Source organism: Lacerta agilis, chromosome 15 (assembly GCF_009819535.1).
Source record: "Lacerta agilis isolate rLacAgi1 chromosome 15, rLacAgi1.pri, whole genome shotgun sequence".
Classification (NCBI taxonomy): Eukaryota; Metazoa; Chordata; class Lepidosauria; order Squamata; family Lacertidae; genus Lacerta; species Lacerta agilis.
In genome coordinates, this window is record NC_046326.1 from 19139827 (window position 1) to 19166723 (window position 26897).

Here is a 26897-nt window from a genome sequence, read left to right on the forward strand (position 1 = left end):
GCCGCCAGGTTTCTCAGCTGTATGGTTTATTATTTCATTTCTGGCAGCCAGTGGGCTGAATCCAGGTTAAATGGACCCTGTCGTTTCAGAGCAAGAGGTCTGGTACTGGCTTGTGCTTTGGAAGCAGAAGGGAAGAAAGCAGACTGAGTGGAAAGTTTCCTTTGCACCACTTCCAGTGGCCAAATGCTGACCCTGCATTTCTCCCGCTTGTTTCCGGAGGGTAGGGGAGCTGGACTGCACCTGCTTCCTGGCTTCCCAGCCATGTTTCTGCTCATCCAGGCTTGGAAACAGTTTCTAGCTGCCAAAGTGAAGATAAAGTAGACTCAAGATGCTACTTGCATCATGGCTTAAAATAAAGACGTACATTGTGGGACAGGGAACCTCTTTAACAAAGTTTTGTCAGCGTGCTTCTGAATAACAGTTGCTGGGAACTGCAAGTGAGGAGAGAGCTCTATGGCACTCAGGCTGTTCTTGTAGGTTTCCCAAAGGCACCTAGTTGGCTACTGTGAAAACAGAAGGCTGGACTAGATGGATCATGGGCCTGATTCAGCAGGGCTCTTCCTGTTTGCAAAGGGAACCTTTTCTCAGGTTTAAACTGTTGGTCTAAACACCCAGCAAGTGCTGTTTGTGAGCACTTTATAATAATCACAACATCATGGAACTGTAGAGTTGGAAGGGAGCCTAAGGGTCATCTAGTCCAAGCTCCAGCAATGCAGGAATCACAGCTAAAGAATCCCTGATCATCCAATCTGTTAAAAAAAACCTCCAATGGTGTTGACTCCAACACCTTTCAAGGTAGTCCGTTGCACTGTCAAACAACTCTTGCTGTCAGAAAGTTCTTTAGAATGTTTAATCATAATCTCCTTTCTTGTAATTTGAACCCACTGCTTCAGATCCTTTGCTCTGGAGCAGCAGAAAGCAAGTAAGCTAATAGCAGTGGTAGTTCCAGTAGCAAACCCATGGTAGGATGCAGAAATCTAAATTGCTCCAATTTTGAGGTGTTTGTGGAACTTGATAAACACCTTCTGCTATTTTTCAAGTTTTTCACCCAATTATCATGAAAAACAAAGGTGCTTTCAGGGCCAATTCAAACCTGTATACCACTTGATCACTTATGATTTGTAATCAATGCTAGAAGACTGTCAGCTGTATTTGTGAACTCAGGTGATCTAAAAGTTTTGTTTCTGGCAAATGATGCAGATTTGCTCTTAGCAATTCCGCAGATGAATACTAGTCATTCTGATCATCTCCCTAATTGCATTCAAGGCATTTCTAGAAAGCTGCATTGCAATGGCTCAAAGAGCTAACATTAACACACTGCTACGCATTCTCTGGAAGAAGTGTCAGCGATTTTCTAAGTAGGATCCTGAATTATTAGCAGGATATGTGTGTGTGTGTGTGTGTGTGTGTGTGTGTGTGTGTGTGTGTGTATGTATCTATGCCACTCACTCATCATGAGCCCTTGCTAAACCATGTGTGAACCTGACCTGAAATCTTGCTGCAGAAGCTGACGCAAAGAAATGTTAATTAAATTTCTGCTGATTTTGACAAAGCAAAAAGAGTGTGTGTTGCAAGGCCATCAGGCTTGAAGATTTTTTTTTTAAATCAAGAATGACATAGAAAAATGTAAACTTATTACATTAACACAGACCTTGTAATAGATCTTAGCAGATCAGTGTAGGGAGGAAAAAGCATTCATTTTAACAAATGTGGAGAATGTACCAGTAATCTTCTAAACATCCTCTGTAATGCATGCTCTCAGACTCAGTTGCCTATCTATGAACTGGAAAGAATAAAGGCAAGTCTCTGAGAGATCTGAAATACATATATTTATAAAAAATACATTTATATTTTGCAAAGCTCTATACAGATGGACAAAAAAGCTTCTTCTTCAATATTGACACAGCTGTACCCATCCCAACTATTTTCTTCATGGTTTTAAGAGTGTAAAGTATTGTTAAAGTCATATAGTAGAACAAAAATTCTTGTCCCCACAACTCAACAGTGTCAATTTGTGCACACTGAAAACAAGGTGGTAGATTTAGCTCTTGCTAATTTATCTCCATGCATGCCAAAGACCAGGGAAAGGACAATACTGAAGTAGGGATTCTAGGCAAAATTCACTAGGCAATTTTCTGCCAGAGAAAAATGGTTACCATGCAGTGAAATTCTATGCAGGTTTACTCAGAAGTAAGTCCCAGTGGAGCTTATTCCCCAGGAAGTGTGCACAGCATTGCAGCCTTAGAGAGGTAATATAATAGGACATCAATGAAACCCTGAAAACTAGAGTACAGTCGTACCTCGGGTTACGTACACTTCGGGTTGTGCACTTTTCGGGTTACGAACTCTGCTAACCCAGAAGTGCAACCCGAAGCATGCGCGATTTGCACATGCGCAGAAGCGTTTTCGCGGTCTGCACATGCACAGACGCAATTTTCTGGTTTTTTCCGGTTTGCGCATGCGCAGAACGAATTATTCGGGTTACGTCCTTTTCGGGTTACGTACAGTAACCTGGAACAAATTAAGGACGTAACCCGGGGTACCACTGTATTTGATTTCAGTGGACATGTTTCTGTGGAGAGACATTTTCTTAAAAATGTACGTTATAGGTTCCTGATCACCATTTTTGTCACAGAGAAACATCACATCTGGGTTTTAATCTTGGGGGGAATGGTGTCTACCAAACCAGAAAATGATAGAAAGATCACTCCTAAGACCACCGAAAGATTAACTTTTCAGCATGCATAATACAAGCTGGTGTTTCAAAGCCAGTTTATTGTATTCAGCATTTCTAACCATGCCTTGTTGCTTGGCATGACAAACTAATAAATTTACTAGCCAAATTGAAGAATCTATTAGCTTTTGACATAGGGCACTCTTCTCAAACACTTTAGGAAGAAAGTTAGCCAGGGAATCCCACAAGGGCTCAGCATCTGAACAGCCCAAGGCAGAATACGATGAAGAACAGGACAAGATTTCTGAATGGACCAAGACTTCTCTCTCCAAGTTGTTCACGTTGACCAAAATGCTCAAGGTAAAGCACTTACACTTTCTTTATCCTCAAGGTCAGAATCTGATACCTTTTTTTTAATTTCGCTGAAACCAAACAAGAAAATGCACTAAGAATACAAGTTAGTAGCTGTCACATTTTTTGAAATGATATATGAACTGAAACACAACTATTATTTGAAAATCTCACTCATACAAATTTTGCAGTTCAGTTCTCCAGCCAAGTATTGTGTGGTACCTTGGTTCTCGAACTTAATTCGTTCTGAAGAAGAAAAAGAAGAAGAAGAAGAAGAAGAGGAAGAAGAGTTTGGATTTGATATCCCGCTTTATCACTACGCGAAGGAGTCTCAAAGCGGCTAACAATCTCCTTTCCCTTCCTCCCCCACAACAAACACTCTGTGAGGTGAGTGGGGCTGAGAGACTTCAGAGAAGTGTGACTAGCCCAAGTCACCCAGCAGCTGCATGTGGAAGAGTGGGGACGCGAACCCGGTTCAGCCGATTATGAGTCTACAGCTCTTAACCACTACACCACACTGGCTCTCAGAGTCTTTTCGACTCCCGAAACCATTTGAAAACCAAGGTGCGGCTTCTGATTGGCTGTAGGAGCTTCCTGCATTCAAGCAGAAGCTGCAGCAGATGTTCGGCTTCCGAAAAATGCTCTCAAGCTGGAACAGTTACTTACGGGTTTCAGTCGTTTGGGAGCCAAGCCATTTGAGTACCAAGGTACCACTGTATATTAAAGTGTGAAAATAACTGCATATATTAGTGAAAATAGCATACAAAAATGCATTATATTAGACAAAATTGTATAGAAATGTGTATAGTAGTTGAATTCTGCACGCAAGTGCTGAGGAATTTCATGAGAACTTTTTATTCTTAAAAAAAAATTGCAAACTGATGCGGAAGTGTGAAGAACTGAACTTGACCAGAAAAACGAGAAACTGAGGGAAGCTGAAATTGACAAATTCTCCCATTCCTACCTCCTGCAGCACACTTAAATTTTGCCTTGCTATGGAGTTGGAATGATAAAGAGAAGTGGAAGCTGTTTCTGTGAGTGGTGAATGGGAGGCAAAGGGCTTTACAGGAAGTGAATTTTTCAATCTCTCTGCTATATTTAGTTTGAGGATGTGGCTAAATGAGTTTGAAGAATAATCAGTGAGACAGAAAGAAGAAAGAAGGGAGTCATCAGTCTATGAATTGTTGAAAATTGCAAAGGTTTTTGAACAAGAACATCCATTCTCACTTTCTCCCAGTGAGATATATGAGAGTAGCCCCCAAATACTTTAGTAAGAGGATGGACCCAAAGAATGGTGTCTTTGTTCAGGGACTGTGCGCCTTTAACCATGTGCCAACCATGCTAGCAGACCTTCTATGGCACATTGATGGGCCTGCAACTCCTACCTGGGAATTCATTGATCCAGTGAGAGGCAGATCTCTCTCCACAAAGTAAGGAAACCACATGGGATGAAAAACTGGACTGGGGGTGGGCAGAGAGGACCCGGGAGTAAGAACAAGCAAGGAATTGTTTCAGATCATTTCATGGGAGCAGCTTGGGATTCCCAGCAAAAGCACCATTGAAATGGATGCAGCATGTTCAGGCAGGGAGAGGAGGAGGAGGAGCTTGATCTTAGAATAATGTCTTGCAGAAAGACAGAATGGTAAAGCCTCGATGAACTCCAAAAAAGTCAGCTGGAACAAATAAGGCATTCTCCACCATCCATCTTAGCTGTCATTTCTAGTAGGAACCACTGCAGCCAGAACAACAACAAAAAAGCCAAAAGCACTTATCAAGAGGCTTTTCAGAAACTGGAGGTACCATGGGATTTCTTAGGGAAAGGTACCAGGAAACCCAACAAAGTGGGAGGTGGGCATGCAACCATTCTAATGAATGCCCCCCACCCCAAGAAAAATGTGTGCTGGAACTCACCATGAAGTTGTTGCTGTAATTGCCGGGTGACTCAGGGCAGCACTGAACTTGGTGCAGCCTGTTTGTTCACTGCTCGCAGAGGTACTAAAAGCTATGGCAAGGTGCCCCTCATGCTTGTTTGAGGGTTGCCCCTGCAGGTCAAATAAGTGCACCCCCACCTCCCTTATTCTCTTGGATTCAAGTGGATGGCTAGGGCAGCTCGGAAGGGCCCTTGTGCAAACGCATGCAACACCATGGCTGGAAAGCTTAAGGCCCTATGGGGTGGAGCCAATTTGTATTTCCCTTTCTTCAATCTGTCTCCCATGTAGCGGCAGCAGGCTTTTTAGCAGCCTCTTTCTTTCTTTTGCAGAATCCACAGGAAATCCTAGAATTGGAGGGGACCCCGGAAACCCATTTAGTCTAACCCCCAAGCTCATTACAAAATGTAACAAGCTGGGGGTTTGAATTCTACTTTCTTATGGGTCATAAGCTGAGAAAAATCCTGTCAATTAACACATTAAAAGGGAAGAATTTGCTGAGTGAAGGAGTGTGTGAGATGCCAAGTCAGCACTTCCAGAGGGGTAGTTTTTAAAAGATGTGGCTTTTAATTTCTTATGGCTTTATTCTCCTCCCTGCATTGCTGAATCTAAACCCTGCCAATAATAATTAATAAGACCTGCTACTTTATGCTGCCAGGTTCTACATGTTTTAGTCAGTGTTGGAGAAAATAATTTCATTTTACTATGAAGTGTGTGCCTCAATGATCTCCCCAGTCCTATTCAGTCTGCCCATTGGGTACATAAATAATCCTCCCCCCCAACCTGTCATTTTAAGACTAAAAGAAAAAAAGAGTAAAGATCTTCATAGTAAAATGAAATTACTTTGCCAATGCAGATCTACTCCATTGTTTATACGCACATTGCCGGAGGCAGGGATGTGCCTGAGAAAGTGTGGATTAAGCCAGCCCTGCAAAGTAAGCCAGTGTTGTTTTATCCATTTTGCTGGAGGAAGCAGGGAATTAAAGTAGTATATGGCAACCCTGAAGTGTAGACCATAGTTGTTTTTCTGGCATGTTTGGTCTCTTCCAAAGGAAAAGAAGAGTGTGTGGGGAATTGGTTGTAGAAGCAGTGCAATAACCTGAGGGTTGGAGGGCGTAAAGAGAGCCAGGGGGGGGGGAAATGGAGAATTTTGAATATAAGTGAAGAGACTTGGAATACAAGTTTCTCAGAGGCCCGGTCTACCAAGAACTTGCCATCATTTAGTCGCCATACCTAGCAGAAATGAAAAGCCTGCTCTCTTGTGCTAAGTATGCTTATTTCTTTTGAGTATTTACTTCCCACCCCTGGCCTAGAGAAATTCCTACTGACAATTAGGAGTGCACACCACCCAAACTCTGGCTTTTTCATCATTAGTATCCTGTAAAAATGTGTGGTAAGTTGCAAGGGTGCAAAGAAACCTGGAGGTTTCACATTTCAAAAATTATAAAAATGATTAGAGACAAACAAGAAATAAAGCAATATTACCTTTCACGAGGTCTGATCTTTGGCTTATATGGATCAGATAACATTTCTTTCTGAGAAATAAATATAGTTTACTTTAAAAAGGTTTATAGTCACACTGTAGGCACCAACAAAACCAAATATCATTACTGGCACATCAATTATGTACCATTTCTTGTTACTATGGTATGCAAAACATAAATGCAAAAATCCAACCTCCCAAAGTTTTGGCCTGCATTAATAAAAGAATAATATTCCATTTTACCGCAATCCTCTCTTCCCTTTGTTTCTTCAGTAATGCTATTATTTCTTCTCTCTTCTTGCTCTGAAAAAAATATATACACTTGCAATAATTAAGTGCAGATAAATGAATCTGGGACACTTCACGCAAACTTGTTCAACCTGGGTGAGTAGTAAAGTGACCCTGTAGAGAAGAAATGTTTGTATATCCAACCTTTCAATTCCACACATCGTATGCTAACGGATGAGCCAAATTAATTTTGGAAATCCACCTGCCTCAAGCTCACCCAACTGATAGAAAACATGTACAGTAATTAATTATGTCAGTATTACCAGTAGTCATAGCAGCTAGTGAGAATAACATAGCTTCTAGAAGAAGCTAAACTGTAGCAGAATGGAAACAGTGCTGATTGTGATGTACACGGGACATGATGGAAATCAATGCTTCTGTGCATCCCTAGGCATGACTTAAGTCCCACTGATTTAATTGGAAACGAAGGGCAACTAACTCACTCTGGATCCAACCCAATGGGTTGAAATGCTAAGCACATCAGAAGGAGAGGCTGATGCCAAACACTTGCTCTGTAAGCTACCACACCCCAAACAGCAAACCTCAAGTTCAAGCAAAGGAAAACAGAATGTGATTTGCTACTCTGAAAAATCTCCATTCCTCCTGCAAGAAAAACAAATTAGTTTTGTTCTGGATGAGATGGAATTTTGATTTCTCCAAGAGCGCTATTCTGCCCTGATGATCTATATTTTGCAGGATGCACGTGGACTTAATAGTTCTCCCAGTTGTGTTTCAAAGGCAGAAAAGAGGGATATAGTGAGTCAGAATGTTGCATCTTTTGTTGTGGGAGTTGCTTGGATAAAACAAAATAGCCTGGAAAATTCTCAAGTGCAAGAAAAGGGGAAATGAATTCATTCGGGTGATGTTTTGTCAACAAATTTAGATTCTTAGGCTTTCAATCAGTCACAGCTCTTGTGAAACTTCTGCTCTTGAAGAAGCCGCTTCCAAATGACATGGTTACACATCAGGGTTAGTTTGGTCCTTTATTATATTTAATTTCTCTGGTTTAATCAAGACTTGTAAAGATTATTGATTTATTTAGAAAATGTATAAACTGCTTCATCAAAAAATTATCCTAGCAGTGCACAAATAAAACATGGCTAAAGTTCACAAGCCATTTAAAAGCATATATACATCAAACTATCAAAAGTTATATACTACATACATATTATATAAGAATTACAACCACCCTATCTGAGCTTCTGGGTAGCTTATGATGCATTTCCAGTACAACAAGCTTGAGAAGTTGGTTGGTTAAGAAGATGTTGCTGGATTATAGTTCTTGCTGCTGCTTTACTAAGTCTCTTTTATGGATTTTAGTATGGTTTTTAATTGTAACATATTGTTTCCTCCACCTTCTGATTTGCATTATGTTCTTAAATTTTTAAAAGTAATTTAGAGACTTTCTGTAGCAAGTGACTAATAAACTGAAAAAATAAAAACCATATGGCTCTACAGAATAATTTTCTAGCCAAAATCAACCAGACTTGCTGGTGACTTATGATATGCAAAATGGAGCAATCGCGAGCTCACATCTTTCTGTGGCTAAAATACTTAACAAAATAACAGGGATGGGGGGAAAGTTGAACAGGCTCACTTCTCCTCTTAATCCAATTTCTACTAGGTAGGTTTAATGGATGTTGCCAGATGAAATCCATTATATGGTTATTAATTGCAATAAGTAGGAATGCAGGCTTGCAAGAAACAGCTGCAGACCTCAGCACTTTTCAGCTCCTCCTAACGACTGCTTGAATCTGGCTTCCTTCCCAGCCCTGAGATATAAAGCTTTTCATTTAATATAAAAAGAGGGGGAGAGAAGCCCTCTAAAATTTGACTAAAATTAGGGAAATATCCTCAAATTACAGGCTAGCACTAGCAGCCATAGCACAATACTGTAACATTATATGGTTTACAGTAATGTTACTTACACTTTCAATTAGCTTAATGATAAATGTGCGCAGTGAGCCAGGAGACAAAAGATGCTTAGTTCCACAGTGTGCTTCAGGAGTTAATTAGCAAAGAGCCAACATGGTGTTTCCCCATCAAGATATATAGAACAGTGGTCAATTTCCCGTTATATCTGCTGCAGCATCATCATAAATGATGTGGTCCCAACAAGTCTAGAACAGGTCTAGAATTGACATAACTGTTGCTCCTGGAGCCTGTGCTTCCTACATCCTGTGATTGACGGAGTCTAATACTGCCAGACTGGTTCCCCATAAGCTACAATGCTGCCTATAAATGCCTCCCCTGACAGCCAGAGTAGTCACTATTGTAACTAAGAATTTCTGCTTGCTTTTCTCTGTTCAGCCTGGCTTTGTTTCTATGTTTGAACTTGATTTCCAGAACCAAAACTTGAATTAGACCAACAGCATCCTTGTTCTCAGAAGACAGTATACGGTCCACAGTCCACAACAGACACAGTGATCCTGAGCTAAGGATTCATGGCTAAAGAACCAACTTTTTGGGGTTTGAAAGCAACATTTGTTCACCAGAATCCTTCATATTTACTTAGAAGCAAGTGGGACTTACTTTCTAACAAATGTGCTTAGGGTTAAACCTTACTGTGTTTGAAAGCCTTATAATCCATTTTTTTATCTCTTCCAAAGCTTTGAGGAAAATCACCATTATTCTCAAGTTAAGTCTACATAAATTTCAGTAATTTGGGGATGAAGATGGGTTTTGGAATGCAGGTATCCCACAAAGAATCTGCTTTAAACTGAATCAGTATAGCTGAAAGAAGGCATCACTTTCCCATTCCATTCTGTATTTGCAGCATGCAGCCCTGTTTGTATTCTGCTGTAATTAGTAATGTAATTTACGCTGTCTTAACATTATTTCACCCCACCCATTTCAGAGCAGATGAAGTTGAATGCAAATAATCTATTGTGTATCATTGTGGACTGAAAGCAACAACAGCAATAAACGCTGTTTTCTATTCCGGACATGAGATGAATAAGTGAACACCAGCAATTTCTGCTCCTGTCAGAATTTCCTGGCATCCCTACGAATTGGACCACAGGTCCATCTAGCTCAGTATTGTCTGCACTGACTGGCAGCAGCTCTCCAGGGTTTCAGGCAGGAATCCTTCTCAGCCCTACCTGAAGATGCTGGAGATGGAACCTGGGAGCTTCTGCACACAAAGCAGATGTCCCTCCGCCCTTTCCTTACACCTAAATCCCTCTGCCCTTTCCTTACACCTAAATCCAAATCAATATCCACTGGCCCATACCAAGGTTGTGTTGCAGTCAGTATATACTCAGTGTGCAGCAGGAATGGCAAACTTACAGCTGGTGGGCAGGATCTGTCTCACAAAACAATTTTGTATGGCCCAAGGAAGGCCATCCAAACTTTAATCAAGGGATGGAAACGGTTTGCCCTCCGTTTCACTCACTAGGAATACAAAATGCTTTCAAGAATTGTGTGCAAAAAGGAAAAAAGAAGAGATTTCTATGCAATGCCCCTATCATATACACATACCCAAACACACCTTTTCCATAAACAGGGCTAGGAGCACAATAAATTGCACAGCAACAGAAACAAGGTGCTTTAGTGAGCAAAGAATCCAGCTGAGAATCTTAGCTTTCATTTATTTTGAAATCAAAGTTTGTATCCCTCACAGCTGCAAAGATATGCTTGAACATGCATTGGCTGTGGCTGCTAAAATCTCCAAAGCCAGAGGAGCAGCTGAGTAAGATTTGAACATAAATTATACAGGTTACCAAAGCCAGCTTTTCTTACTGAGTCTCTGGACGCAGATGCAGAATTTATTATTATTTTAATACAGCTCTGTCCATAATTATTAAGTACCTGTTGTTAAGTGGCATTGGGTTTGTCTGGTAAAATGCATTTCTGGGCTCAAACTATTGACTGGAGAACTGGGGGTGCCCAAGAATGCAGTTCTCTCTCTCTCTCTCTCTCTCTCTCTCTCATGCAGCAATAAAAGGCTTGCTTATTTTTCTGCCCAACACTGGTGCAGCACAAATCTTGAAGAAAGGCTATTTCAATCTTTTCAAATTTATGTTTCTAATCCAATGTGCTTGCATGTCTTCCTCTCTCTCAGATTTACAATGCAATTTAATTATCTCAATTTCTTCAGTGAAAGAGATAATCAGATAGAAAGGCTTCTGGAGTGGAGGGGCTAACCTGTACAAACAATATATAAATATCTACATGTATATAATTGTCTACTTAAATTCTAATCATTTTTCAGGAAAGACACTGAAAAATAATCTAAAACACAAACATATTATTATTATTATTATTATTATCATCATCATGAGAGGGAAGGAATCTTACCTTCTTAATATACTGTTCCTTCAAATCACTTTCCTCAGCAGCACTAGTTTCCGTGCTTTTGTCATCTTCTTTTCCTAAATAAAACAAATGAAGGTAAAACAGTGAGGTTGTAGTACTAATTCCATTTACCTGGGAATAAGCCCCATTTACGGAATAATTCAAAACTGTATGGAGCAATAGCCACTAACACCTAAGCAAACGATGGTAAGGTAGAATGAAGGCATACAGCAAGATGAAATGGGTGAGTGGTTAAGGTAAAGGTAAAGGGACCCCTGACCATTAGGTCCAGTCATGGACGACTCTGGGGTTGCGGCGCTCATCTCGCTTTACTGGCCAAGGGAGCCGGCGTACAGCTTCTGGGTCATTTGGCCACCATGACTAAGCCACTTCTGGTGAACCAGAGCAGCACATGGAAACGCTGTTTACCTTCCTGCTGGAGTGGTACTTATTTATCTACTTGCACTTTGAGGTGCTTTCGAACTGCTAGGTGGGCAGGAGCAGGGACCAAGCAACGGGAGCTCACCCCGTCGCGGGGATTCGAACTGCCGACCTTCTGATCGGCACCCGCGTCCCTGAATGGTTAAGGTAGACTCCCCAAAAAAGGAACAGCTGTCCATTTTTAGTCAGAATAGAGCCAATTTCCCCAAAGATCTCTTGTCTAGTCACCTGCAGAAAATTCCTACCCGCTGCAGGCAAACCGACAAGTAAAGGTAAAGGGATCCCTGACCATTAGGTCCAGTCATGTCCGACTCTGGGGTTGTGGTGCTCATCTCGTGTTACTGGCCGAGGGAGCCGGCGTACAGCTTCTGGGTCACGTGTCCAGCATGACTAAGCCACTTCTGGCAAACCAGAGCAGCACCTTTTACCTTCCCGTCGGAGCAGTACCTATTTGTCTACTTTATATATATATATATATATATATATATATATATATATATATATATATATATATATATTATTTATTTAGCTATTTCTAAATCTGCTGAAAAGTGATTTTCTTTTTTAAAGAAATGAAAATTTTCAGTACTCCTGTGGCCAAGAGGAGGCACATTAAATACTGGGGTGATCTGGAGAAGAAATGGAAAATCATTTCCTAGGGCAAAGAGACCCTGCATTCACTTCAAATCAACCCTGCAAAGTGAATTGCGGGTTGACTGAAGAATATGTGGGCTAGTGTCAGGACTTATAGGCAAAGTGGGCTACCCGCTGCCCTCAGGAAATTGGGGTGGCAACCCACAGGCAATTATTAGTAAGAGGTGAAAAACAGTGATTCCTCCCCCCACACTTCAAGACTAATAGAAGGGAAAGCTGTTGAACAAGTGTGGTTAAAATGTTGGATAAGGACGTGCGAGGCCCACATAGCCACAAAGCTCCCTGGGTGACTTGTAACGATCTGTCCCTCTCTCAGCCTATCCTACGCTGCAGGGTTGTTGTGAGAACCACTTAAATATACACTCCTAGTAGCAGTTTGCTGGAGGCAAAGGGTTCGAATCCCCACTCATGCCTCTCTCAGTCTAACCTACCCTGCAGGGCTGCTGGGAGGGTAAGATGGACACAACCATGTAGGCCACATTGAGCTCCTTGGAGGGAAGTGTGATAAAACAATACAGTGGTACCTTGGTTCTCAAACGCCTTGGTATTCAAACAACTTGGAACCCAAATACTGCAAACCCGGAAGTGTGTGTTCCGGTTTGCGAACTATTTTCGGAAGCTGAATGTGCTCCGTTTTGAGTGCTATGTTTCCGATTTGAGTATTACACAGAGGTCTGTCCTTTTTTGCTATTTATTTTGCGTTTTTGTTTTTGTGCTCTTTTTGTTTCATTTTTGTGACTGTGTGGAACCCACTTCGGCTACTGATTGATTGATTGTGTGTGTGACTGCAGTGCATTGTTTATCGCTTTCATTTTATGGATCAATGGTTTCGTGAGATAGTAAAATTCATGTTAAATTGCTGTTTTAGGCTATTTTGCATTATTTTCTATGAAAAAGCGGTTTGGTTTTGGAACGGATCAAGTTTGAGAACCAAGGTACCACTGGACAACACAACGAAACAGGGCTGAGGATGCGCACGCAGGCCAAGCCCCCTTTTTTCCCCAGGGGAGAAGGGACACGCACTCTGCACGTGCCCCGGGGCACCCTGACCTTCCCCTCACTCGGAGCCAGCGGGGAGGAGGAAGCCCTGCCGGGGAAAAGAAGGGGGCGAGGGGAGGAAAGCCCAAGGAACCAGGGGCGCATCTTCTCCCTCCTCACTGTAGTCGGCGCCGTGGGCGACCTGCAGGCTGGTGCCGCTCGGCGCCTCCGCCCGGGAGCCCTTCCTGGAGCCGGCGTAGCTGGCCGAGTCCCTTCGCGGCCCCAGGCGGGACTCGAGCGGCGGCTGGAGGGTGACGGAGTTCCAGAAGGACTTGGCCAGAGTCACGTCCTGCTCGCAGGAGCCCGCGAAGGCCAGGAAGGCAGGAGAAGGCAGCGGCGTCGGAGAAGCCATGGCGGCCGCGGCTGCCGTCGTTGGAGGGGCCTCAGGCCTCGGCGTCTCCTGCCGCGGCGTCTCCATGGCGCCCGGAGGAGGAGGAGGAGGCCTCGCGCTCTCCTTCCCGCCCTTGCGCTCCGGCGGCTCACCTGCCTCCCGCTGGCCACCGTCACTCTGGGCCTCCCTCTACCCCGGATGAAGGGGGATTCGGAGTAGAGGCAGAAAACGGGGTGGCCGGGGAAAGGTAGCGTGGCCTGGACCTCGGGATATTACTATTTGTCTCGTATTCGTTTCATAACATTCATTTATTTTATATATATCATAATTTGTATTAGTTTTCTATTGCAATCCAATAATAGTCTCATTATAACAGCGCCAAATTATAATACAATTACTAATACCAATCCTTCAGATACCAAATTTTATAATATGTGCCCTCCCCCGCATGCTAGAATTGATGGTTTAATGATTTACTTTATTTCTGCGTTCCAAAATCTTACTAATTTCAATTACACTCCAGTCAAAATAACAATCCCTTATACAACAACTGCAATATTAACAACTTCCATTCGTGCTGACACTTTAAATGATTTATAAAACTACAGGTGAGGCACTCAAACTATATCCTTGTGTTGAAATTATTCTATGCGTGATGTTTCTTCCTGTCCTTGTAAAATATTATGATGGAGAACAGCAACAACTGGGAAAAGATAGACATAATATTTCATAACATTCATTTCTGTACTGCCTCCACTGTAAAGAAAAACTTGCAGATTCTGTAATTATTTCATTGTTTCTAATTTATTAAGTTTGTATTAAATTCCATACCCTCCCAACGTTTCTCTGATGAAAATAGGGACATCCCATTCCATAATAATAACTTTACCATTTGTACTCCTCCCATCGGACCACGTTGCCCCAGCCACTCTGGGTGGCTTCCAACATATATAAAAACATGATTAAAAATGTTACCTATACAGGGCTGCCTTTCAGATGGCTCGGGGATTGGATAACTCCACACCCTCCCAACATTTCTCTGATGAAAATAGAAGCGTCCTAAGGAAAAGCGGGACATTCTGGGATCAAACCAGAAACTGGGACGGCTTCTTGTAAATTCAGGGCTGTCCCTGGAAAATAGGGACATTTGGAGGGTCTGCCCTTCATCTGTAGATCTCGGGGCGGTTCGCAACAAAAATATTGCAACCCCCCCCAAGAACCCATTTATAATGGGCATCAGGTACGCAGGGCACCTTTTTTCTAGAAGAAAAGTACTGATTAAAAATGGGGCACTTACTGTAACAACTGGTGAGTATTGGCACCTTTTTTCATAGCAGAATAGCACTGGGCATCATTGAGATGTAGGACATTGTTCCATCAGTCCCAGCCAGCACAATACGCTATCTGGGACTGATGGGAGTTGTAGTCCAACAACATCTCAAGGGCACCGGGTTGGCAAAAGTTGCTCCAGAAAATGTGTAACCAACATGATGCTCTCCGAACGTTGGATTGCAAGTGCCATAATCCCTCACCATTGACCATACTGGCAGGGGCTGGTGGGAATTGTAGTCCACAATGTGGCATCATCTTGCGTGTTGTCTGTGTTCAGGGGAACATAGGATGTTGGCTGCTTTGTACTGAATTGGCTGTCTTGGTCTGTCAATCACAGTGTTGTTGACACTGACCTGGGGGCAGCTCTGCAGGGTTTCAAGCAGAGTTCTCACGCAGCCCTACCTGGGGAGGCTGGGGGTTGAGCCAGAAACCTTTTTGCATTCAAAGCAGATGATCTACCACTGAGCTAGGGCTCACTGATTCAATGAGGCTGTATCACCATCACTGAACTCATTTCCTGCATTTGTAGGTGGGCAGCTTGTGAGGGCCACTGTTGACAGGGTGCCCAATTGGTGGGTACTTGCAGAGTTTTCAGGAATGCTGAGGGGTGGGGGTGTTTGTCATTTTCCTGCTGTTTTCTGGTGTAGTGTCCAGGGCCGTCTTGTCCATTTGGGCTGGAGGCGCGGCGCACCAGGGCGCTGGGCCCCCAGGGGCGCCCCCGCGAGCCTGCCGGCATACCGGGCGCCCCCTCCCCAACCTGACCCCACGGGCGGGTGGGCGCTTGGGTGCCGGCGGCACAGCCCCATCTTCGAGCGCAGCGAGCGGGGGGGGGAGTAGCGCGGCCCCACCGGTGGCCTCCCCCCTGCCCCCATGGGCAGCCGGGTGCTTGCGCCGCCAGCGCTCTCCCCCGGACGCCCCGGACGCATGGGGGCGCCGGAAGGATCGAGCGCACCGGCATACCGGACGCCCCCCTCCCCAACCCGCCCCCAAGGGCAGGCCGTCAGCCGGCCGCTCGCGCGCCATCGGCGCAATCGCTGCCGCCCATGCCGGTCCAGGCGGGCTGCAAGCCGGCCGCCCTCACCTCCCATCCCAGGAGCACTGGAAGGGCGCGCACAGCCCCGCGCTGCTCCAGCGCCACGCCCCTCATCCCCTGCTCGCCCACCCCCCCTCCCGAGGGGCGGCAAGCGCGAGAGGGAGGCAGCAGAGAGGCAGTACGCCGGGGGTGCCGGAGGGATTACTGCGCCACGGCGGCTGATCTCCTTAAGACGGCCCTGGTAGTGTCTTTCCTCCCATGTGAGCTGAGTATGCATTGTATACAGTAGCCATTCTGCAGGGATAGGGGCAGTGCATCTCTGGTCCGCACATAATATGAGTACAGTCATACCTTGTGTTGCATTCACTGCGGGTTGCGAATGGCGTGGGTTACGAACACAGCAAACCCGGAAGTGTTTACTTCTGGCTTTTGCCGCATGCGCAGAAGCGCAATATTGCGCTTACGTGCATGCGCAGTATCGTCACTCAGGTTGCGGACTTTTCGGGGTGTGGACGGCACCCCGGAACGGATTGTGTCCTCAACCCGAGGTACCACTGTATAGGTTGGGCAACACATACATGGGGCCCTGTAAATTAACAATAAGCTAATAAATAATAATGGAGAGTCAGAATAACCATATTGATAGTTTAGCAGAATGGCAAGCAGGTTTAACTTTTTATTTAACAAAATGTATGCAACACGGATTAAAAAGACTTCTAAGCGGTTTGCAAAAGACAATTTGAAATATTAATTAAAAATACCAATAAAACAAACACTTAAAAAGTGTTTACATATATATAAGTTTCTCTCTGTGTGTGATAAAACCAGTAATTTAAAAAACAATTATGCTTACTAAAATCACATTACACATAAAATCATATCTCAATTGTATGCTAAAATTACATGTCTCGTTAGGTGTGCTGGAAGATAAACATTTTTAGCAGGCACTGATAACAATGCAGCAAAGGTAGTATCGGTGGGGCAGGGTGTTCCAAAGAGTAGGGGCTGCCACACTGAAGAATTGTTTGCTTGCAAGAGTGGAACAAACTGTGGTGCTTACAAGCACCAGTTCCCAGATCTGTGGTCTAGCAGGTACATATGAGGTACATAGGTGCCATCTTCTGGAGGTGACCTCTTCAACTCTTTACCCTCTGTATTGAATTTTCTTCAAAGAATGCCACTTCCAGGCTTCAGTTGCCAAAGCTTCCATGCAAACAGTCGTGTTTCCTAGCCAGAGGTGAGACAGGCCATTTTACCTGGCCGTGTTGTTAGTGACTGTTGCCTTCGTCAAGTCAGCTAACTACACTGCCTGGTAACAAGGCTGGTGTTTAGACTCTTTTTTTCCAGCAGCCTAATTTCCTCCTCCTTAACTCTGCGAGCCTCCCACATTATCTTAAGTGACAGCAGTTAGATTTAAGCCTACATTTTGTAGTTAGAGCTTATAGAAAAACACATCCAACTCAACGGTTAATTTTCAAAAAGAGGGCTCAATCTGAACCCTGTGCTGAAGACAAAATGGTATGTTTGCTCAGATGGGGCAGGATGCTTCTTCTGCATTATGTACGTTACACCTGTGTTTAAATAGAATGCATTTCAAAGACACAATATGCTTTACATTTAAAAAGTGGAAAAAGGTGACGGGGGTCTTGCAATTGCTATTATAGAATCACAGAGTTGGAAAGGACCCATATAAATCTAGTTAAGTGTTCTTCAACCTGTGGCACTCCAGGCTTCGTTGGACTACAATTCCCATCATTCCTGACTACTGGCCATGCTGGCTGGGGCTGAAGGGAGTTGGAGTCCAACAACATCTGGAGGATGGCAGGTTCTCCATCCCTCCTTTAGCTTCTGGATATGTTTGCACTTTTTTTTAGAGTGAAGAGTGTGTAAAATAACAATACTGTTCCAGGCAGCCACCATTTACTCCCCCATAAATTTCAGCAGTATTTCACTTCTATCTACTGTTTGCACATAGTTCTTTCAGCAGGGATCAAACTTCTGGTGCTCCTTTTTGCTGTGCTCACCAGGCATGTCGAGAAGAAACGTCACCTGTCTCCTATTCCCTTACATGGCGTAAGGAAGAAAACAAGCACTATCTTTGAAAAAGGCCACTCTGGCCAACTCTTTTTGACCAAAGCATAGTAATCCATGCTCCATTTCAAAACCAATACATTGGTTTTGATGGTGGAAAAAAGTCAGGGCTGGCTGAAAGGATGTAGAAGAAGAGAAGAAGAGGAGTTTGGATTTGATATCCCGCTTTTCACTACCCAAAGGAGTCTCAAAGCGGCTAACATTCTCCTTTCCCTTCCTCCCCCACAACAAACACTCTGTGAGGTGAGTGGGGCTGAGAGACTTCAGAGAAGTGTGACTAGCCCAAGGTCACCCAGCAGCTGCATGTGGAGGAGTGGAGACGCGAACCCGGTTCCCCAGATTACGAGTCTACCGCTCTTAACCACTACACCAACACTGGCTCTCATGGGATGTAGGAGCCTTCAGTGTTCTAGTGTTCCTAAATGTGTGATCTATAATGACTTTGAGCATCGCATGTGGACAAAAGCTAGAATCCGATAGATGCAACCACATGCCACTTGCTTCACTTCTGTCAACTCCTCTTGATTGCAAAGAGAGCATCCCATGCTAACCAGGTTCCTATGATTACTGCTTTCTGCTCTTGTGATAAAGGGGAAAGACAAAAGAAGTGGGGAATATTAAAAGGAGTTGAGTATGCAGAGTGAGCTCCCCTACTCTGGTTTATGTAGCATAATAGCAAAACGAGCCCTTAAACATACTACTGTTGCAGGATATCTGTCCTGCAGCAGCAAATTCAGCCCAAATGACCACCAATTGTGGATTTGTAAGGCAGTCTTTGCCAGCCTGGTGCAGTCCAGGAGGGCACCAGGTTGGTGATGGCTGTGAAAGGCTAGGCTCTTCAAACTAGGATGCCAGGCACCAGGGCCTTACTTCCTACACTGTTTAGGTAGAAGGTGCGTCTGTTATCCAGAGGTGCCCCTTGAGTAGCGTTATGAATCTTCACCCGCTGACTCTGTCAGCACCCAGTCAGGTGACCCAGAGAACCAATGTAGCTCCACCATGCTCTATAAATGCCATGTCCCATATGCTCTTCCTTCCTGTGGAGAATTATTTGGCAGGTTCCGCTTCCTCAGGCACATGGCTGTTTTGGGAACCTAGCCTTTTTTGCCTGCCTTAGACTCTTGTCACTTGCCTCTGTCTGCTTCTCTTTCCCACTTCACCCTTGATGCTCTGATCCCTCCACCCCATCCCATTCAACCCTGGCCAAATTCTGCTGTGACAGGATCATGTCCAACCAGTGCTAAAAACGTAACAAGACTGCCAGTGTGTTCCTAATGTTGCAGGTCACGGAGCAACATAGATTCTTGGCAACCATCCAGTGTACTTCCTTGAGTCAGCATCATCTCTTAAAAGACCCTTTGTCTTGCTTGCTGGTGAGCTGGTGGCTTCTACGAAGAAACAGGATATTATGAACAGAGACAGATAGTAATTCTTTGGGTTCAAGCCGGGAACCAGCTTTCTGGATGTTTTCTGCAGTGCTGGTGAGGTCTGCCATTGGGGGAATTCTGCGCCTTGTTTTGATAACAGTGAAGCTAGTGATTGCTCGGGAAAACGGATACAATCAGCTAACTACACTGCCTACAAACCAAATGCTACTTCTGCAGCACCCGAGCCTGAAAAAGACAAAACGTTTCCAGCAATTACACCTCCCGTTCGCTCGTTCCTTTGCTTTGAAATAGTAAAGGGCACTGTATTTTGCATGCTGCGCCAGGGCTGTGTGCATTCTCATTTTCCAGCTGCTGGCAAAAAGTTAGGTAATGAAAGCAGAATTCAATCTGCTGTGAATCCTCATTTTCCATATATATATTTAAATCAAGTTTCTCGTCTCAGATGGCCACAAAGAGCCTTGAAAGTCTGAAAGCAATACCTGGTAAACTCTCAAACGCTAGAGGTGACTGGATAATGTCCTGGTGGTCAGAGAGAACTGTGTCGGTGCAGTGCCCTTCACAATTTGTATTTTTATTTTGGTCTTTTCGTATGACTACCAATATATATACTATAGGCACAGGTCTTTTTCTCAGCATGGAGTACACCTGGTTGTGACCCCTCACTGTAGCAGTCCCCAAAGTTTCCTCATGCTTTAGTGTGGCTTGAGAAACAATCCTGAAGAATGGGGTGGGGGGTCTATGGAGAGGAACAGGATTGGTTTTTTCCCTTGGCTCCCATTCACACCCACAGGGCCACAATCTTGGAGATTTGCAAGGGGCAAATCTAGCCCCAGCCCAATGGTGCCCTTAAGCTTCTCCTGATAGGGATGGGTAAAAGGGACCCATCATTTGGTGGCAGTGTTGTAATGGGTGGGGGGCAAAGCCTAGCTTCCACTCTTTTCCAGCCTCAGGAAACAAACACCCTCCCCTCCGAGGATGCAAGGTATCTGGGGGCTCAGCAATGCTGAGTGTTGATTGCCCAAACAAGGAACACAAGAACATAGAGAGCTGCCTTATATCAAATCAGACCATTGGTCCATGTAGCTCAATATTGTCTACTCTGACAGGCAGTGGCTCTCCCTCGGTTTCAAGCAGGAATCTTCCCCAGCCCTACTTGGAGGTGCCAGGAATTGAACCTGGGACCTCACTGCAGACAGGGCAGCTGCTGTACCACTGAGCTATGATCCTGCACCTGATCCTCTGTACCACCACATATTGGCCTTAGTCCAATCCCTTGTAGACCTCTACCAGAGACAAATTAGCAGCATCAGCATCAGGAATAAGGCCTGGTGGGTAGGAAATCAAACATTCCTCATATATCTCAAAAGTCTCATTTGCCTCTGAACATAGTATATCCAATACACCTCCTCTGGTACAAGTTATGTAAAAGAAACTGTAGCATTTGCCTGTAAGGAGCTTACCTTGCAGTAATCCCGCCAACGTTATAATTAATTACAACAGCCTGGAATCGGTTCAAAACTTGAGCTAGGAAGCAGGGGAAATCAACAGCGCCTTTGAATTTATTTTCCCTAATGGATAATCTCCTCCTTAACCTGCATTTTAGTCTCTTAAAGCTGCAAATCTTGGTGAAAGAGAGACTTCTTTTGGTGGAAAAAAAGAAAGGAAAGATCAACCTGAAAACTAACCTGCCCACCTCAACCTATCAATTTCTAAACCTGAATCACAGAATTGTAGAGTTGGAAGGGACCACGAGGGCCATCTAGTCCAACCCCCTGCCATTCAGGAATCTTTTGCACAAGAGGGCAAAGTTGGATTCTGATCGAAATAAGATGCTCCATAAACAATAGATCCCACCTGCTCTGTCCCTGCTCTCTCAACAGCCTTTGCACCAGACTGGCCTCAAACAAGACGTGGGGCAGTCCCAGGCCTGACGTTTGTGTATACTCTGTAGTCATGGATGCTCAGGTGTGGCACAGGTGTGACTACAGATTAGCTCTCTGAAGGGGGTGGATTGACTTTGTGGTGGTTGCATTGTGCAACGTTTCCATGGGTCACAGAATCATAGAGTTGGAAGGAACCCAAGGGGCATCTAGTCCACCCCCTACAATGCAGGAATCTCAGCTAAAGCATCTCTGACAGATGGCCATCCAACCTCTGCTTAAAAACCTCTAAGGAAGGAAAGTCCACAGCCTCCCGAGGGAGACTGTCAGAAAGTTTATCCGTATGTTTAGTCAGAATCTCCTTTCTTGTAACTTGAAGCCATTGGTTCGAGTCCTGCTCTCCAGAGTAGGAGAAAACAAGCTTGTTCCCTCTTCCATGTGACAGCTCTGAAGATATTTGAAGTATATCTCCTCTCAATCTCCTCTTTTCCAGGCTAAACATACCCAGCTCCTTCAAGCACTCCTCACAAGGCTTGATTTCCAGACCCTTGATCATCTTGGTTGCCGTCCTCTGCACACATTCCAGCTTGTCAACATCCTTCTTAAATTGTGGCACCCAGAATTGGACACTGTATTCCTAGTGTGGTCTGACCAAGGCAGAATAGAGTGGTACTATTAGTTCCCTTGATCTGGACACTATACTTCTGTTGATGCGGCCTAGAATAGCAGTAGCTTTTTTTGCTGCTGCATCACACTGTTGACTCATGTTAAGCTTGTGGTCCACCAAGACCCCTAGATCCTTTTCACATGTACTGCTAGTAAGTCAGGTGTCCCCCATCTTATATTTGTGCATCTGGTTCTTCCTGCCTAAGTGCATTGTCCCCATTTCATTCATTTTGTTAGCTTGGGCCCAGTTCTGTTAAGGTCATTTTGAATTCCCTGTTTAGGGAAGTTTTTAATCTGTGATATTTTAATGTATCTTAATATTTGTTGGAAGCCTCCCAGAGTGACTGGGGAGACCCAGCCAGATGGGCGGGGTACAAATAAATAATAATAATAATAATTTATTATTATTACTTATTATTATGTCTTCTGCGGCATTAGCTACCCCTCCCAGTTTGGTGTCATCTGCAAATCCCTTCAGTTCTTTCATCCAAGTCATCAGCTCCTATGCCTTTAAAACAGAGTTGGCCCTATCATTAGGCAGAGACTGGTGGCCGCCTTTGGTGGCAGGCACAGTGGGATGGGCAGGGAGCATCATTGAGGTATATTGAAAGACAGCACTCTGTGTGCATCCTTTACACTAGCCTGTTGCCCTCAGGTGCAGTGGGAGTCAGTGTTGAAGACAGAATCAGCTGCAAGGCTGGTCAGTTTTTTTATACATGTAATGGGGAGGTGGGCACCATCTCGTCCTTTGCCATAGACAAGAAAATGCCTCAGGCTGTCTCTTCCATGAAAATATAGGCCTTGCTCTGCAGAGCTGAGCACCAGACACTTTCATGAAGGGTGGGGTGGGGGGGCAGGAATTGCCCCAGGCCCCACCCCCATATCAAATTTGATAAACAGTAAAATATTTGTACTGCGGGGGGACAGGGGACATTGGCACAGGTTGTGGCCCATGCTCAAAAGTGGGAGACATAGTCATGAGGTTCACTGGGCAACCTCGGCCCACTCACTGTCTTTCAGGCTAACCTACCTCACAGGGTTGCTGTGAGGATAAAATGGGGAAGAGGAGGATAAAATGGGGAAGAGGAGCTCCTTGGAGAAAAGGTTGTGAATAAATTAAGAGTTGTTCATTCATTTGGCTAGCCGTGACTCCAAGGAAGGCGGGCACTACTTGGGTTCAGAATGAAAACTTAGTGCTTGTGGCCCCTCGCTCCCCTGAATGCAATTCTCTGAAAAGCCCTTCCTGTCCTGCACACCCCCAACTTACCTCCAGGGATGAATCAGTCTCTCATGCTCTTCCTCATGAGGATTTTTCTTCCGTGTGAAAGTGATGAACCTGTCAGGTTTCTGGAACATCTAAGACCAGTCAGAAATAAAATTTTGACAAGGGCTCATTTCCATAGGGTGTGCAGGAGAGCTCCAGATGCTTTTACTCCAAGAAGTCCCTGCAGAATTTGCAACCACCATCTTCAGAATGCCTTTAGGAGAACAATGTTTGCTCCAGATTAGGCCTGCAGTTGCTAGAGAACTGATTGATGACTTTTTTCTTTCTTTTTGGCATGCCTGGGCTTGCCCAGAGAGCGGGGAGACCCATAATTTAATTCAAGTAGGAATGCATGGGCTGAGGTTGGGACCCCATCCAAAACCTTTGGATAAGGATAGAGACCTTCACTCTGATTCTACATAAGGTTGGCTGATGTTTAGAAAGAGCATGCATAGGAATGTCATGAGAATCCTGTACAGGGAAACTGCAAAAAAACCCCACAAACTTCCAGAAGATCTGGAAGTGACTCCCTGGAGCTCTTCACCAAGTAACCTCCAAAGCCATGAGAATAGGGATGCACAGAGTAAAAACATTAACTTCTGCAGCTTACCTTTACTCCATAGTTCAACTCAATACAGTCAAAACCTTGGCTTCCTTACGGCTTAGTTGCCAAACAAATCGGCTCCCGAATGCTGCAAACCCAGAAGTAAGTGTTCTGGTTTGTGAACGTTTTTCGGAAGCCAAACGTCCAGCGCAGCTTCCTCTCGAGTGCAGGAAGCTCCTGCAGCCAATTGGAAGCAGCGCCTAGGTTTCAAATAGTTTTGGGAGTTGAACAGACTCCTGGAACGGATTATGTTTGAGAACCAAGGTACCACTGTACTGTAATGCAAGCTCTATGGCCTTTCTGGAAGGCCTGTTTATTGATCAATCAGCCTGATTGATTTTGGGGAGGTTAGACATTGATGCATCAAACTATTGTTACCCTATACTTTCCACTGCATTTCCCTGAAACTTTTATCGCAGTAGGTCTAATTTTTAGGAGAAGCAGGTATGCATTGCAAGAGCACCAAATTTAATCACACAGCCCAAATTTGCCAGGATGTGACTGAACCCTACTTGAAAGCAGCACCAGTCTGGAAGTGCCTGACACCTGCTACTTCTTGAGCATTCATTCTGATTTGTTTGTGGAAAAGGTTAGAAACTGCTGCAGCAAAGCAACTGCTATCCCACACTTCCCAGGGCATTTTCCGGTCACTTTCCTAGGAGCAAATGTCTGACCTTTTTGGGGAAGCAGGTTTGTTGTTGTGAAAGAACTCTCCATCAACTCTCATGGCACTTGAAAATAAGCCCTTAGAGACTTAGCACATAGCCAACAACTATGCAAAGATACAGAAGACAGGAGTGCCTGGCGTGCTCTGGTCCATGGGGTCACGAAGAGTCGGACACGACTAAACAACAACATGCAAAGAGACAAGGGTCTAGATGAGAGAAGTCGAAACTACCTGAACCATGTCATTGTACAAAAGTGCCCAAATAAATTACAAATTAAACAAAAGCAGCATTTGACATCCAGGGCAAGTGTGTTCATAGAAAACCCAAAAGCAGGACCTGGACACAAGACCCCCTCTTCCTTCCTGGGGTTTCCAGCAACTGGTATTCAGAAGCATTGCTGTCTGTGACTGTGGAAGCAAAGCATAGCTATTGACAGACTTATCTTCCATGAATTGGTCCGATGCTCTTTTGGATTGGACAAAAAGTAGCAGGGCTTGTCCTACTAGCAGCACCCTGGTCTCACAATGGGGAGTTGGCAAGGAGGACCTGAGCACAATGTCCCCCACCAACGAGGTCATTCAGAAGCATGCCTCCTCCAATTCAGGCGGAAGCGCACAGCTATTGGGGGTGGTACCCATTGAGAGCCTTCTCCTCCATGCCTCTGTGGATTCAAGGAATGCTCCATGAGTCTCCAGCAGCACTGTGTGTCCTTCGTCACCAGGGAGACTCCAAATGGTTTATTTATGGCTTCGCTAGCCAGCAGCCCAGGGTAGTTCTCCAAAGTGTAGAGCAGGAAAAGGTGAGCCTGTTTCGGCAAGCAGCTTGATGCCCCTTCTGTGGGATACAAAATACATTTGATTATAGCTTCTTGCAGTGACAGTCAGGCTTGGGCAAAAGCTCCTGACAGCTGAAGAAACTATCCTGTCCTCACATCTAGAGATCGAAGAAGGAAATAAATACAGAGAAAACACTATCCTCAGGAGGTGGAGCTTTCTTAATTCACTCTGCCCCTGACTTTTGTGAACTGAAATTTCACTCTGCCCCTGACTTTTGTGAACTGAAATTTAGCTGTGTGGAAGAGACATCATTATACAGGATTTGCCAGCATTGGCAGGCAGATGTGCAACAGGTGAAGTTTCCCCTCCTGTTGCCCCTCCATTAGATTTCTCCCTTTTAACTTCTGCCTCTCCCACCAATTTTAAAACCCCAAGGATCACCACTACGAAAAAAGTGACCCTCAGAAACAACAGCAGAGTAGACTCATTGAAACTAACAGGCGTAATTAGCTTAGGGCCCTTTAATGGGTTTGTTTCCCTTGATCTAGACAGAACTATTTGGAAAACAGATTCAAAAGAAGGGAAATTACCAAATGGTGTTTTGTTTTGTTTTTACATAGGTGTCCATTTTTTATTTAATTGATTTATGGCGTGTTAAGCCTCCATCAGAATGCAAATTCACTTTTTTCTCAAACGCTAATAATTCTTCAAGTAGAAAAGATCTTCTTTGGGCCTCAAAAGAACTAATAACTAGGGTAAAAAAAAAGGTTGAGATACAACCAAAAACATTATCCGATCACAATGCCAACTTGATGATAATAGCAGATAAATTCAACAGAGTAAACAATATTCGATTGATGTAAAAGTGGAAAATTGATTTGAATGGTTATAGCAAAATATGCAGGAAAGTATGATAAGTAATATGAACCATGGAAGGAGAAGAAGGGAAGTCACTGGATATGTAAAATGTTTATTTTGAAATGTAGAAAAATGAAAACTCAATAAAAGTGTGTGTGTGTGTGTGTGTGTGTGTAAAATAATTTGTTTAGGGCCATTAATTTCAATGGGTCTTCTCATCACCAGCTTCCCAACACTGATGTTTCTGAAACTTACCTGAATAGGGCCAAGCAATGGTGAGACCAGGGCTGTGCTGACAGCAGTTGCTGCTGGTGCAGATGGGTCCTGGCAGGGCCGATGCCAGGGAGACCCACGCCAGGAGGTTCCAGAGCCAATGACAGGCAGAGTCAACTCAGCCTTGTGCTGGGGCCAACCTCTTCTCTGCTGGGTTCTACAAACAGCAACACAGAGACCATGGCAGGGGAAGCCAACAGGCAGTGCACTTTTAAGTGGAGGCTGGCCAAGCTGATGGGGGGCAGTGTTCCATTTGCCTTAATAGACACAGGCACCAATCCAGCCCTGGGAGGGCAGCTATATCCCACTGGCCACAACTCTTTGACACCCCCAAAAGAAGACAAGGTCCTCCTGCCCCTTTAATAGGTGTGCAGACGAGGAGATTTCAACAGGTGTGAATTGCATGACTACACCTGCTGAAATGGCCTATCCTGTGCCAATATTAAAAGGACAGGAGCCCTTTCTCTTTCTCTCTTCTTGACCACAGTAACACATACAAATATCCAACTCGGGGCATCTTTCTACAGAAACGTTGCTGTAGAAGGATTTCCATGGCTTTTAAAAAATTGCCTCTGATCCT

At 44.4% G+C, this 26897-nt stretch overlaps 1 protein-coding gene across 3 annotated transcripts; it reads right to left on the bottom strand.

Annotated features, from left to right (window-relative positions):
- Window positions 1-2755: 2755 nt before the first annotated feature.
- On the bottom strand, window positions 2756-13630 carry C15H11orf88 (chromosome 15 C11orf88 homolog). Of its 3 annotated transcripts, none has more exons than XM_033172294.1 (5): window positions 13274-13630; window positions 11024-11091; window positions 6680-6739; window positions 6439-6488; window positions 2756-3096 (listed from the first exon to the last, which is right to left on the bottom strand). In XM_033172294.1, the coding sequence occupies exons 1-5, from the start codon at window positions 13569-13571 to the stop codon at window positions 3030-3032; spliced, it is 543 nt and encodes a 180-aa protein (XP_033028185.1). In that variant the 5' UTR covers window positions 13572-13630; the 3' UTR covers window positions 2756-3029. The 3 variants fall into 3 exon arrangements, with proteins under 3 accessions (XP_033028185.1, XP_033028187.1, XP_033028184.1); XM_033172296.1 differs by having other exon boundaries at window positions 6439-6484; window positions 11024-11097; XM_033172293.1 differs by having other exon boundaries at window positions 11024-11097.
- Between the last annotated feature and the right edge of the window lie 13267 nt (window positions 13631-26897).